At 37.5% G+C, this 15,355-nt stretch overlaps 1 protein-coding gene and 1 pseudogene across 1 annotated transcript in view; both read right to left on the minus strand.

Moving 5' to 3' along the window:
- Positions 1-15,355, minus strand: part of C2CD3 (C2 domain containing 3 centriole elongation regulator) — a 152,607-nt gene that overhangs the window by 54,600 nt on the left and 82,652 nt on the right. The window contains 2 exon segments of the mRNA XM_020989582.2: positions 7,849-7,972; positions 14,013-14,185. Of these exon segments, the coding sequence (XP_020845241.1) occupies positions 7,849-7,972; positions 14,013-14,185 (297 nt within the window).
- On the minus strand, positions 2,389-5,165 carry LOC144454254 (ewing's tumor-associated antigen 1 homolog; annotated as a pseudogene).

Genomic DNA, 15,355 nt, shown 5'->3' on the forward strand with positions numbered 1-15,355 from the left:
TCTACCCATCACGCTCATGGAATCTTGAGAGGTAAGGGGACTTCTGAGGTCATCTAGCCCTACCTGTTCCTGAACAGAAATCCCTACTACAACACACGGACCAGCTACTTGTGATAGCTAAAAAGGGATTCAGACCACTTCTGGAATACTAGGTTCAGTTCTGAGTGCCATGATTAAAGAAAAACACTGATAAAATGGAGTGAATCCAGAGGACAAACATTAACAGGGAGAGGTCTGAATATCATGAAATATGAGGACTGATTGAAATAACTAGGGATATTTATCCTGGAGAAGGGAAGAAAGGGAGGACATGACAGCTGTCTTTATCTAAAAGGCTGTCAGGAAGAAAAGGGATTAGACTTGTTCTATCTACCCTTCCAGGGAAGAACTAGGAGCAAGGTGTAGAAATTGCAGAAAGAGAGATTCTGGCTTCATGTAAGGGAAATTACATAACATTTAGATCTATCAAAAAGTAGAGGTTTCCTCAATGGATGACCACTTGATCTTGCTGAAGGGTTAAACTAGATATACAATAAAAACTTCCCACTCTGAAAATCTGTGATTTAAATGGCTCTGTCTACACTCAGACCATTTAAAATAATTATAGAAAATCTACATTTATAAAGTTCCTTAAAGTGGTAATTGCATGTGCATACACACAAACTCCTTTTGAGATTAGAATCCAACAGTAACCTGGATTTCAAGGCACAGGAAAATGAGAGGGCAACTCCCCCCCAACCCCACCCTTTTCCCAATTTGAATGGTGAGAAATGTTGCTGATTCCATGAAGAAAGGCACATCCAGAACCACAGTGATGTTTATGCCACTGAACTTTCTGGGTTTGGGTTGGGCTTGCCCCCTGAATAGGCCGCACTGGAATCTGCCAGGAAGTGGCTCTTAGGGGAAGACTGAGTTTGGGGAGAAAGGATTACTCTAAAATGAAGGTTCATTCCAATTGCCCTGAGGTAATTTAGGAATACAGTTGATTAGAAGAATAATCAAATTCTCCTTACTCTAAAGATCCCATATGATCTACACAAGTGGTGAGGTCATGGGAAAACCAACCATTCCAAGTGTCTATAATATAGGCTGATCATACCTGAAATGCTGCAGCTTGGCCCTTGTTGCCTTTTGTTTACTCTGCCCATTATATGTTTAAACACCTTCTCTGAACTTCCTGGTTCTTATAGTCTATCTAAGAAGGCAAGGACACTGTAAGGGACTAAAATCACTTACAAAAGAGGTGCTTATTTCATATTTTTCCTAGGTCCTGCCCTGGCTCTAGGCTCCAATACTGTATTTCTAGATATCCACAGGCAGTTGAGATACATGGGTAATATGACTTTATTTTTCTGGTAAGATATGATGAGTTTGGAGGTAGCCAGTACCCTGAAATTAGTATGGGGATATGGGAAAATTGATTACTTTACATCAGTAAAGGATAGCTGATATACTCCATGTTGGATGGAATTCATAATATTCCCCCCAAGCTTGAAATTGAAAATTATTGCTGTTTAGTAGTTTAGCTGTGTCCGACTCTTTGTGATCCCATTTGGGGTTTTTTCTTGGCCAAGATACTGGAGTGATGTGCCATTTCCTCCTGCAGCTCATTTTATAGACGAGGAACTGAGGCAAACAGGGTTAAGTGACTTGCTCAGGGTCATACAGCTAGTAAGTGGCTGAGGCTGGATTTGAACTCAGGAAAGTAAGTCTTCCTGACTTCAGGCCTGGTACTTGATCCACTGTATCACCTGGGTGGCCTCCCACATTGAAAATATTTACTAATTAAGTTATGATGGAATTAAGTTCTTTTTTTCTATTACCCTCAATATAAGTATGATCAAAATTTGAGAATTTATTAAAGATACTAAACAAATCAGATGCTGAAAGATAAATCAGAAAACCAAATATTTATCACATTGCTAAGATCCAAGTTCTGTAATAGGAAAAAGGCTTCCTGTTTCATGAAACCTCTCTCAGAGATGATTCTCCACAATCAGTTTTAAAATGATTAATTCTCCTTACAGACTTAAAGCATATAATTAAGATATACATAAAAACTTTAAATCTTATAACATTTCTGGACCTTGCGAATCTTTTCTTAACTACCATATGTACATATTAGGGAGGAAAAATTTGTTTAAAATTTTAAACATTATTTAAATAAGAAGATAGAAGGCTATACTTTATGATTCAGTATCAACTTTCTCACAGAGAAAACAAAAAAGCAAAATAACATTTCCTATCGAGGATAGATGTAAAATAGTCTTTAACATGACTTCTCTTTCAAACTGATTTTTTCATTCAGAAAATTAAATTAAGTATGTATTATACTCATAAATGATGTCCATGCTTTAGACATTCTCGAAAATAGACTTTTTTGCTTCTTTCTCTAACTCTTCTGCGGAATACTTTCTATTTTTTTCCTTCTTCCTCTCTTGTAGGTAGTTTATAGGATTCAGAAAATTGTCCTTTCAAAATTTACTGTGGTACAGCCTTCCCAAGCAAAGTACTGACAAAAATGAGTTTTGCTTTTCTCGGAATGTTGTAAAATTTTGGTGTCAGGTATGCTTCCTAATAGTATACTTCTGTGACTAAAATAAAAGTCTGAGGATTTTTAATTTTTGTGAAAAAGTAATCAGAAGATATTGGAATTGTTTTTTTTTTAAGGCAACTGGGGTTAAGTGACTTGTCCAGGGTCACACAGCTAGTAAGTGTCAAGTGTTTGGTCTGAGGACGGATTTGAACTCAGGTACTCCTGACTTCAGGGCCGGTGCTCTATCCACTACATCACCTAGCTGCCCCTGGAATTGATGTTTTGTTAACATGGAAATGAGTCTGGGTTGTTACTATACTATGAGAAAAATTCTGATTGTATAAATTTCTTGAATGAAGAGGATTTTCTGTACTTGTATGGCCTGAACTTATTCCCAAACTTAAATTTCCTCCAAGAACTTGTTCTTGGACTTATTCACTCCTGCTGGAACATTAGTATTTTCCCAAGAAACATACTGATTACTGTTCTGGTAATGTGGGTACTTGTACTCTTTATTCTGATTTTTAATACCTGTAGTATATACAGTGTCCATAATTTGTACCCTCCTTTACATGTTAACTTTTTGGTTTGTATAATTTCTCTTAATGAGGTTCCACATGCAGAAATACTGTTTGTGTTCAAATGTTTATGTTGCATTAACTGGTATCCTTATATAACTGAATTAGTTTCCATACCCAAATAGCAATTATATTGCCCTTTTGCTTATTTCCGAAACCATGGCTGTCTTTCTTCAAGTCCTGTTACTAGATCAGCTTTTCTAGGTGGTTACACGCCTTGTCATCATCATCTGCATTCTAAGACTTCTCTAACTCATGACATGCTTTGATAACTTCTGTAGTAAGCTTAGCCATTCCAGTTATCAAATACAGAACATTGCTTTGGTACAACATTTTTGATTTAAGTTACAAAAATTATTTCATGAGATATTCTTATAAAGTTATGAGGATTTGTTTCAGCAGAAAATTAAATGACCAATAATAACTAAGTAGATTTTCTCCATTTCCTCTAGTTTGTAGCTGATGATTGGTATGCCTTGTGAACAAAGTAAACTTCTTTGCAGAAATTTTCCTATTTGGTCCATATTTAGGGTAAGTAATCTTTTCTTTTTGAATATTAGATGCAAATGAAAGCTTAGAATAACCAGTAATTTTGCTGGAGAAACTTGGCTTACTGAAATTTCTCTCAAATTTCATGTCACTCCAGGTGTAAACCATTCGCATGAGCTCCTTATTAGGTTTAGGAGGAAATAAAGAGTTTTTGTAGGATTTGGTAAATCTTTGTTATCTGTCTCTGAAGGAAGATGTTGGTAAATTTTTTGAAAGACTTTTTGCCAAGGCTAAACCTCTCCTAGTCTGAGTATTTTTACTGGCTGTAAGCCCGCAAGTATCTTTCTGAACAGCTGGCTGAGAAATTTCAGAAGTAGTTAAAGTTAAGAGGCTTGAGAAACTTCCATAACAAAAGAACCATCAGATAGCATGTATTCCCAGTCATCATCATCATCATCATCAACATCAAAATCAATACCACTATATATCTCCTTAGGCTTACTGAAGCCTACTGACTTTGCAATAGAGGAAGTTACACTTGACTGTGCCATTATAAAGAAGTCTGCTGCAGAAGTAACTGATACTGGGGTCACATTTTGTTGATATGAAATTTTACTCATGTGTTTCTCAGTGACCACACTTTCAGTAGAATTATCCATCTCCTCTTTCACAGTGTTATTTTTGTCATGGATATTATGACAAGTAGTAAAAGAAACATTTGACAGACCTTGGCTTAGCTGTCCATTACATTTCTGAGTTGAACCATTAAAAAGAGCAGTAAGGGCTGCTTCAGCATTTGGGTCAAAATTATTGTCATTTTTATAATGTTCTTCCTGAGAGATATTGGAGTGCCCTTTTATTGTCACAGCAATATTTATTTCAAGAACTTCATCAGACCCTGACTGCAGATCCTGTATCTGTGCATCTTTATAATTGAAGTCTCTTCTGAAACTGGACAAAATCATGAGTCTCTTTGTGTTGTTCCTGTTTTACATCTAGGTCCACCATGTTTTCATCAAATTGTTTAGCCAATTTTATAAGTTCTTCACTACTTTGTGCTTTAAACTGTGTACACCTGGTTTCTGTTCTAGGTTTAATTTTTGTTACACTAGGAGTAAATGGAATAGCACCTTTGTCAATACACACTGGTTTTTCATACTGAGGAGTAATACAATTAACAATACCTAAATTTCAACAACGTGTCTTCCGTCATGCTGTTTATTTCTTCTTTCATCTAACTATAGATTATTGGAGAATTTGGATCCCAAAATATTTCTCGCCATCCATCAGCATCATTCATTATAAGGGGAACTGAAGACAGGTGATTGAAAACTGGTTTGCAACAATCTTTGGAGTTTTATATAAGCACATTTCCTCAGTTCTTTAATGACAGAAGTTCAGCTCCTCAAAGCCTGGACCACTTCTCACAGTGCTGCAGTCAGGGAAGCTTTGTGGCTTTTCTTCTTCCCAGCCAGGTGGATTGGTGGTATAGGTGAGGCTGGTATCCTCAAAGGCAAGGAGATTTCCTGAGCTTCAACATCATCCCTCTTCCTGCCACACATTCTTTCTCTTCTCCTCCCTTCACATCTTTCCCAAGAGGTGGGGTGGGGGAGGACACCAGGACTACTGCAAAGCAGGGACCTTTTTGAGTGAATACTGTTGACATCTTTGACAGATATAGCACTCAACAAGATTATTTTATTTAATCGTCACAATAACCCTGGGAGGTAGGTGCTAGTATGATCCCCCATCTTACAGATGTGGAAACTGAGGTAAACAGAGGCTTAAGTGACTTGCCCAGGGTCACACAACCAGTAAGTGTTTGAGGCTAGATTTGAGTTCAGGTTTTCCTGACTCTGGGACCAGTATTCTATCCACTGTGCCATATTACTGTCCTAGTTCTTCTGTATCCAATGGTCAGTTCAATCTTGCCCTTGGGCAACAGCATAGGTGATTTTTCAGGCACTGATCCACATGAAAGGAGGGTTTGCCATTTATGTCCCTAGGAGACTGGTTCCCTAGTGGGGATTGCTCTGGTTTGTATGTGGCACACACAACACACACAGTGATTTATTTATTGTTAAAGCCTGTGACTTCTTCTCAGATCTCACTCTCCCTGGTCCTTCTGCAGCTTCTGACATTGTTGGCCAGCCTCCCCTTCAGGATATTCGTCCTCTCTGGGTTTTTGTGACATTGCTCTCTCATAACTTTCCTCCTACCTGTCTGGCTAATCCTTCTCCAGATCCTTTATAGACTCTTCATCCATGTCCCACACTGGATGACTCTGTCCTGGGCCTTCTTTATTTCTATTCTTTCAGTGATACCATCTTTGCCCCCACCCAAGAATTCAACTACCATTTCTTGGTAGGTCACTCTCAGATTGCATGTCCAGCTCTCATCTCTCTTCTGCTTGCCTGCTAGACATCTCCAAATGGATATTTGAAAGGTATCTCAAATTTACCATTTCCAAAACAGGACTCATCTTTCCTCCTTGAAACTATTCCTCATCCTAGTTCCTCTACATTTATCGAAGACATCACTATTATTTCAATCACTGAGTTATACTTGATTCTTCTCTTTATTCACACTCAGCACCTAATCCCCATCAGCTGCCACATCTTGTAGGCTCTACTTCCATAACTTCTTTCATTTCTGCCTCTCCTTTCCATTCATGTGGCTATCATCCTAGTTCAGGCCCTCCTAACCTTTACCCTGGACAACTTCAACCACTTCCTAATTGGTTTCCCTGCTTCCAGTCTTTCTTCTCTCCAATCCATCCTCCATAGAGCTATCAAACTGAAATACCCAAAGCAGAGATCTGACCATGTCCCTCCTTTGATTCACTGGCTTTCTATTGTCCCTAGGACAAAAAATAAACTCCTCTTTTTGGCATGTTTCACAGTTTGGTTCTAGCCTAACTATCCAAGCTAACTGCAGATTACTTTGCACATCACACACTCTATGCTCTTGCCAAGCTGACCTAATTGTTCTTCTCCACATATAATATACCATCTTTGGCGCTGGGCTGTCTCCCATGCCTATGATACTCTCCCCACTCACTTCTACCTTTCGGAACAACCAGTGCCTTTCAAAGCTCAGCTCAGGTGCCACCTCTCACAGAAAAGGCATTTTTAAGATCTCTCAGTTGTTAGTAATACTTCCACAAAAGGTACTTGTATTTATTGTACTGACATCTTGCATTTGCTGATCTGTGTACATGTATCTCTCTTGTAAAATGTACGTGCCTTGAGGATTCCTTCTTGTCTTTGTCCCCCAACCTAGCAAAAGGTCTGCCGTGTAGTGGGCATGTAGTAAGTGCTAGCTGAATGGAGAAGCAGTTGGGTAAGTACAGCAGGCTAGCCAGGTTACTAGAAGGGTCAGCTACTGATAAGAATTGAGCCAACACAAATCTGGACAGTCCTATGTCAAATACTGAGTCCAATCTCTTAGAATAGCAAATCCTTGGGGGATGAACAGGAGTACTGAGTAAAACTCTGTGGGTGTCAGGTATCTCAAGAAGAACAAGGACTAATCAAAGATAATCAAAGATAAATTAGAAGGATTTATTTGTAGCCTACACTTTTAAGACAGGTTAGATATAGGATGTCAGTTAGATAACAGCTTTTGCTGATAAGCTCACTGAGCATTTTACAAGATGAAAAAAGCAAGGAATATGCTTGCTAATTTCTTGACTTTTAACTTCAGAACCAAAGAAAGTTGATCTGAACCAGCACCCATTCTAATTCTTTTTTTTTGCAGGTAAGATTTATTTATTTATTTATTTATTTTGATTTATCAATAATCACCTCCACATGCTTTTGAGTTTAAAATTTTTCTCCTTCTTCCTCCCCAAGACAGCGCACAATCTGATATAGGCTATACATTTACATTCTTATTAAACATATTTTCATATTAGTGGTGCTGTAAATAAAAATTAAAACCAATAGGAGGAACCATCAGAAAGAGGAAACAAAGTTCAACAGAAGAGAAAAAAAAGATAGCAATTCAACTTTCATAGTTCTTTCTTTGGATGTGGACAGCATTTTCCATCACGAGGCCTCTGGAGATGTCTTAGATCCTTGTATTGCTGGGAAGGGTTAAGTTTATCAATATAAGTCATCGCACAACGTGGCTGTTATTGTGTACAACGTTCTCTTGGTTCTGCTCATTTCACTCAGCATCAGACCATACAAGTCTTTCCAGGTTTTTCTGAAACCCATTCTAATTCTTAAAAAAGAGCCTTACCTTGCTGCTGCTTGTAAACCACTGGCTCTGTGAATGTGCACTGAGATGGACACAGCTCGAGCCGCAATGACTCCCTCTGATGTCCTCGCTGTGTGCCTGTACCTTAGGCTCACATCTAGCAGACCTGAAAACAAAGGTGACAAGTAAACCACTCATGGGCTCTGGTCATCACATGTTTAAGCTACAAGGGGTCTTAGAACACAGAAAATGGAAGGTTAGAACTAGAAGGAACCCACTAAAAAACAACCAAATTTTAGCTTGTATCTTTAGTAGGTTTTACTAAAATGTAAAACAGAGAATGTCAAAGCCAGAAGAGATTTTAGAGAACATATAATCCAACCATTTCATTTTATAGACTGTGAAATTAAGGACAGTGCAAGAGAGCTTAACAAGAATTACTCAGATATATGTTAGATTAGAAGACCTCTGTGTTCCCTTCCTCTGAAGTTTTCTGATTCTGACAACATAAATTGTTAGGGCAAGAAGTTCTTATTAACATGTAATGTTGGAGCTGGAAGAAAAATATATATATATATTATATACACACACACACACACACACACACACACACATATATGTGTATATATATGTACACACACACACACACACACACACACACACACACACACACCTCCCCACACATCCACCATCCAGTACAGGATGAAAACTGAGATCTAGAGAGGACAAGAGACTTGCCCAAAGTCACAGAGTAAGTTAGTGGCAGGAATGGGAGTAGAATTCAGGTATTCCAAGGGCACTTTGCTGCAGGGTTTCTGGAGACTAACCTACAAAACCCAGGGTATTTCAGTAGCTGTGGAAATGATTTTTCCATTTCAAACAATGAGTCTCTGGAAGGGAAAAGGGAAAAAAAGGAGTCAAGTATAGTAGCATTTCCCAAAAGGAGGGAGGAGACTGGTGTCTACAGAGAAATTGCTATAGCAACACAGCTCATAAAATCAACTACAGAAACAGCTAAAGATAGGACTTAGAATTTATGGAAGGCAAGTTCTCCTGGGCCAACAGGAGGAAGACTGGCTGTCCTGCCTTCATCCTTTTTAATTCAAGTTTGGCTGGTTCTCAGTGAGGGGCTTCCTATAGACTACTAATCAGAGTTCACTATGCTTACAGTCATGGAACACATTTACTATGCTCTCTGGAAGTTTCCTTACCATTTCTCATACATAACTTGATTATTTTCACACCTATGACTTCACTGTTTAAAATGTTCTTCCTCCAAACACAATGTAAATAATCACCAGGAAAAAATATTCAGCCTTAGGTCAAGGAAAAAATACCGCAAGGGGCCAGAAAGAAACAATTCAAGTATTAGGGAGTCACAATCAGTATCACACAGGACTTGGCAGCTGCAACAGTAAAGGAATGGAGGTCATGGAAAATGATATTCTGGAGGGCAAAAGAGCTAAGACTACAACCAAAAATCACTTACCTGGCAAAATTAAGCATAATACATCAAAGGGTAAAATGGTCATTCAACGAAATAGAAGGATTTCAAGCCTTTATAAGGAGAAGACCAGAATTAAATAAAAAATTTGACCTCTAGTAGCAAGACCCAAGAGAAGCATAAACAAGTAAAAAGGGAAAATAGATTTAATAGAGCTAAACTGTTTACATCCCTACACAGGAAGACACTTGTAACTCTTAAAAATTTTATCACTAACATTACAAATAGAAGGAATACACATAGACAGAGGGTATAGGTATAAGGTGTATTTGAGGGAATAATATAAAAAAAAAGGGATGAGAAAGAGGAGTAAAATGGGTGCATATGGTAGAGGCAGAATGAGGTATATTATCTCACATAAAGAGGTAAGAAAGATCTACTGTGGTGGAGGGGAAGAAGCCGGAGGGTGGGGTGATGAGCATTGCTTGAACCTTATTCTCATCAATACTGGCACAAAGAAGGAATAATATACCCAATCAGAGGAATATAAAAATCAAGCTTAACTGCCAGGGAAGTAGTAGGGGAGGAGATTAAATAAAGAGGGGGTGGAGACTAAGAGTGGAGGGCAGATCAGGGAAGGTGGTAGACAGAAGCAAAACATTGGTGATGTGGGAAATGCGTGAAAGGAGAGGACAAAAAAGAGGAATAATAGGATGGAGGGAAATACACAGGTAGTAATCATAACGGTGAATGTGAATGGGATGAACTCTCCCATAAAATGGAAGCAGATAGCAGAATAACATATTCTACAATATGTTGCTTACAAGTAATACACTTGAAGCAGAGATTCTCAAACAAAGTAGAGGGAAATCTGGAAAGACTTGTATGAACAAATGCAAAGTGAAATTAGCAGAGCCAGGAAAACACTGTACTCAGTATCAGCGACATCATGTGATGATCAACTATGAGTGACTCAGCTCTTTTCAGCAACACAACGATCCAAGACAAGTTCAAAGAACTCATGAAGGAAAATGCTGCCCATATCCAGATAAAGAAGCAATGGACTCTGAGTGCAGACTGAAGCATATTTTTTCACTTACTTTATCCTTTCTTGTGGCTTTTTTTGTTTTGATCTGTTTCTTCTTCCACAACTGTGGTGAATATAGAAATACGTTTACATGATAGCATATGTATAAACTATATAAAACTGCCTACCATTTTCAGAGGGCTGAGGGGAGGGAGGGACAGAGAGAAATCTGGGGGAAAAAAAAGAAAAATCTGGAACTCAAAATCTAGTAAAAAGGAATGGTAAAAAAAAAAAATTCAGCCTCAGTAAAAACTTAAGATACAATGGAAAAAAAAAACACCTCTAGGATACCCCACAATACCATGGAGTAAGAATACCAAAACAAGAAAACTAAAAACTGGTAAGACTAAGCAGGAGGAAGTAAGCTGGAAACACACCCTAAAAATCTTCTTGCAGAGAGAAAAAAACTTGCTCAAGGATATTTAGCTTACTATTTCATTCATGTCAGCTGGATGAATTAAGAGCAGTAGAAAGGGATGGGGACCCGATGGAGAACAGAATCAGAAGCCCAAATCATACAAATGGGTTGGGACCTAAAAGATGAAATTTAATACAGAGAAACGTCATCTGGCATTGAGGTGAAAGCATTTAGCTGCATAAGTACAAGATGCCATTTAATTCAATAAATACCATAAGATATGTATTATGTCTAAGGAATTGTAATTACAACTGGAACACAAAGAGAAAACCACACACAAGCCTTGCTTTTTGAGAAGCATACAATTTATAAAAAGGACACGTATAATAATAAGTATAATACAAGATAGAGAATAATGGCAGGAAGGGAGAGATCTGGAAAAAGTATGTAATGCAAATTTGAGGAGGAAAAGTACAGTTTTATTTTGGGGACTCCACTGAGGACATCACAGAAGGCTTCAGGAAGGAGAAAGCCCTTGAACTGAATCTTTAAGGGAAAGACATAAAAAGATGAAAATGAAGACAGTGTCCATTCCAGGCATATGGGAATAGTGTGAGTGATGTGGTAGATGTCAGGTCATTTTGGAAAATAAACACTTTGCCAGGATCTTAGAATACATGACTGGGAATAAGGTGAACTAAGATTGGAAATGTCATAAATGCTTTAAACGCCAACCAAAAGAATATTTAATTTTACAGGCAACAGAAAATTTTGAACAGAAGTAGATGCATCAGACTAGTGACTTAGAAAGATTATTTTGGCAGCTCTGTGAAGGATGGGTGGGCAAGGAGATTAGCTAGGAGGCTCTTAACAACGGTCCAGGTGAGATAATGGGGTGGTGGGGAGATCCTGAACTACAAAAGTGGCCATACTAGCCACATTACAGTATGAGAAGAGAAGAGGAAATGGATATAATGGAGTTATGGAAGTATAATCTATAGGACTTGGCAACTGACTGGCTGTCTAGGGGAGGGGGTGAACTGAAGGATAAAGAAGAGTCAAAGAAGACTCTTAGATTCCAAGCCTGGCTGATTAGAAAGACAGAAAGACAAAGTTTGAAGAGAAGGTTCGGTTTGGAAAAAGATGATTAGTTCACTTTTGGACCTGATGAGCTGGAGGTTCCAGTAAAACCATCCAAGTGGAGCTGTCTATCAGGGTGTTTAAGCTCTGGAACTTGAGTTTGGGGGAGAGACTGGAGCTAGATTTATAGATATGGAACCATCTCTTTAGGTGAATTGATAATTGAACACACAGAAGCAGATGAGATCCCTAGGGGGCAAAAAGGTGAGGCAAAATAGGAGGGATAACCCGTGTTTTAGGAGATAGGAAGAGGATGATGCACAAAAAAAGGCTGAGAATGATAAGAGAGGTAAGAAAAAAAACAGTAGACAGCAGTATCATGGAAGCCAAAGAAGGTCAGAGGATTCAGGAAAAGCAGATAGTCAATGTTGTTAAAAACGCTGCAGAAACTGTTGGTGGCGTTGTGAACTGATCCAACCATTCTGGAGAGCAATCTGGAACTATGCCCAAAGAACTATAAAACTGTGCATACCCTCTGATCCAGCAATACCTTGCTAGGTCTACATCCCATCTAAGACATCCAAAAAAAGGGAAAAGGACCAATTTGTACAAAAATATTTATAGCAGCTCCTTTTCTGCTGGCTAAGAACTGGAAATCAAAGGGGTGTCCATCAATTGTGGAATGGCTAAACAAGCTGTGTGTGATTGTAATGGAATATTATTTTGCTATAATAAATGCCAAGCAGGATGATTTTTAAAAATCTGAAAAAACTTACATGAACTGATACATAGTGAAGTGAACAGAACCAGGAGAATGATGTACACAGTAACAGCAATATTGTACAGTAAAGAACTGTGAATGACTTAACTATTCTCAGCAATAAAATGATCCAAGACAATCCCAAAGGACTAATGATGAAACATAATATCTGCCTCCAGAGAAAGAACTGATATCGACTAAATACAGACTGAAGCATGCTATTTTTCACTTTCTTTCATTTTTTTTTCTTTTATCCAAGTTTTCATGTACAAAATGACTAATATGTAAATGTTTTATATAATTGCGCATGTATAACTTACATCTGATTACTTACTGTCTCAAGGAGGGGGGAAGGAAGGGAGAGAGGGAGGGACAGAATTTGGAACTCAAAACTTTAAATAAAAATGTTAAAAAATTTTTTAAAAACTCTGCAGAAAAGTCAAAGACTGGCTGAAATCCAGTCTAAAGTGCTTTCATCATGATGGAAAATGCTATCCACATCCAAAGAAAGAACTATGGAGTACGAATGCAGATCAAAGCATATTACTTGCTATTTTTTTTCTTTTGTTGTGTTTTGTTTCCTCCTTCTGATGGTTCCTCCTATTAGTTCTAATTCTTACTTACAACATCACTAATATGAAAATATATTTAATAAGAATATATATGTATAGCCTATATTAGATTGCATGCCATCTTGGGAAAAGAGATAGGGAGGGAGGGGGAAAAAATTAAAAACTCAAAAGCTTACGGAAGTGATTGCTGATACATCAAAATAAATTAATTAAAAAAAAAAGAATCTAATCATTCTACCATTAAAAAAAAAATAAAGTGCTTTCATGAGGCAGTTAGGTGGCCAGAGCCCTGGACTTGGTGTCAGGAAGATATGAGTTCAAATCCTGCCTCAGACACTCACTGTGTGACAAGAGGCAAGTCACTTAACACAGGTCTGGCTCAGTTTCTTCATCTGTAAAATGGGAAGTGCCTATCACCCAGGGTTGCTAGAACATAAAATGAGATAACAGCACTATATAAAGCCTATCTACTACTATTATTATATATATAAAAAAGATTAAACATGTTTTGCTTGGCTCCAAAACGCAGAACCAGGAGCAAGGAGCATAAGTCATAAAAGTGACATTTCTGTTTAATTTAATGAAAAACTTTCTGAAAATCAGAGCTGTATGAAAATATAATGGGCAGTCTTGGAAAGTCTCCTCATGACTAAAGTTGTTCAGACAGAAAAAAAAACACTTATTGAGGATGCTGAGAAGGTAACCAATGATTTGAGAAGGAGTTATAAGTCCTTTCTAACTTTGAAATCTTGATATCTTAATAGAAACTTATTAAAATAGCAAGAAATTTAAGTCAGATAAACTGAGAACTACACTGAGAGGAAGAAGGGTTAAAAAAAAAAAGAGAAACAAACCAAAAACAAATACTACCTTTGAAAGGAAATACAAAACTCTTTTTCAATTACCTGCTATCTGGGTCTGGAATTCATTCTTGTTTTCTGATCTGGGGAATAAAGGCAGGTTAAAGGTCTGTAGTCCCACATTCTTGTGATGCTGCATGGTCACCACGGCACACAGTCGGGACAATGGCAATGAGCCTCTGGCAACCATCTGTTCTCTGACGTTGGGGTAATAGTACCTGTAAGTAAATAAATACAGAACTTCAGAAGGAATGTATCTATGTTATCATTTTGATCATGTAAGATTCAAGTTTGGTTAACTGTTAAATCTGTTCATTTTGGCTACTATCAAGACAACAAATATCATAGTCTTTATGTCTTTAGTCTCATGTCCTCTAATTAATCCATGGTCCCCTTGATAGCCAAGTAACTGTTGTAATGCATGACTCTGTCATCACTCTCCTGAACAAAAAAACCTTTGTTTCCCAACGCATTAAAAAAAGTATAAATTCCTGATCTGGCATTCTAGGCCTGCCACAATCTTCCTTTAACCTCCTATTTCAAGATGTCTTCCTCCTTCTTCAAACGTTTCTTCCTTTTTTTGTCTCAGTCAAATTGGACTACTACTTCCCTTTCTTCTGTTCTTGCCCTGCCTTTTCCTATGTCAATACCTTATTATTCAGTGCCACAAAGGGAAACTGTACACAGAATGTGATTAATAAATGTTTATTGAGCATTTTACTGTAGGATTACTGATCAAAGAAGATTCAAGGACCTTCACCAAATTCAAGACAAAGGAATTCAATAATACAAATATACACTTGTTATCTATAGTAATATAATGGGAACGACAACAAGTAGATGACTGAATTACTGAATTAACTTGGGCAACATGAACAATTTAAAACTTCAACAAACATTTCTTGAGCACATAAAATATACAAAGGATATTTTGTACAATGTACAAAAATGCTAGAGATAAAAAGATTAAAACAGGACATAGTCCTTGACCTCAGGAATTTACAGCAAAAAAAAAAAAAGAAGGGGATGTCATATACACAAATAACTATCATGATCCAGAACAGGGGTTTTTAATCTGGGCTCCATGAACTTGTTTTTCAAATATTTTGATAACTATATATCAATATAACTGGTTTCTTTTGTAATCCTATGTATTTTTTTAATGCTCTTAAAAACATTTTTCTGAGGAGTTCATAAGCTTTACCAGACGACCAAAGGGATCCATGACAAAAAAAGAAATTAAGGCCTCAAATTGTAGCAAGTTCTATTATATATGTGCTACTTGAGAGAATATAGAGCTGTTTGCTCCAAGAATGTAGCAATAAGAAACTAAAGTCACTTGTTTATAGATTTGCAACTGTTAAGGTCTCACATCTGAGTGTCGTTGA

The sequence above is a fragment of the Phascolarctos cinereus genome, unplaced genomic scaffold (genome assembly GCF_003287225.1).
Source record: "Phascolarctos cinereus isolate Bilbo 61053 unplaced genomic scaffold, phaCin_HiC Scaffold_726;HRSCAF=1367, whole genome shotgun sequence".
Lineage (NCBI taxonomy): Eukaryota > Metazoa > Chordata > Mammalia > Diprotodontia > Phascolarctidae > Phascolarctos > Phascolarctos cinereus.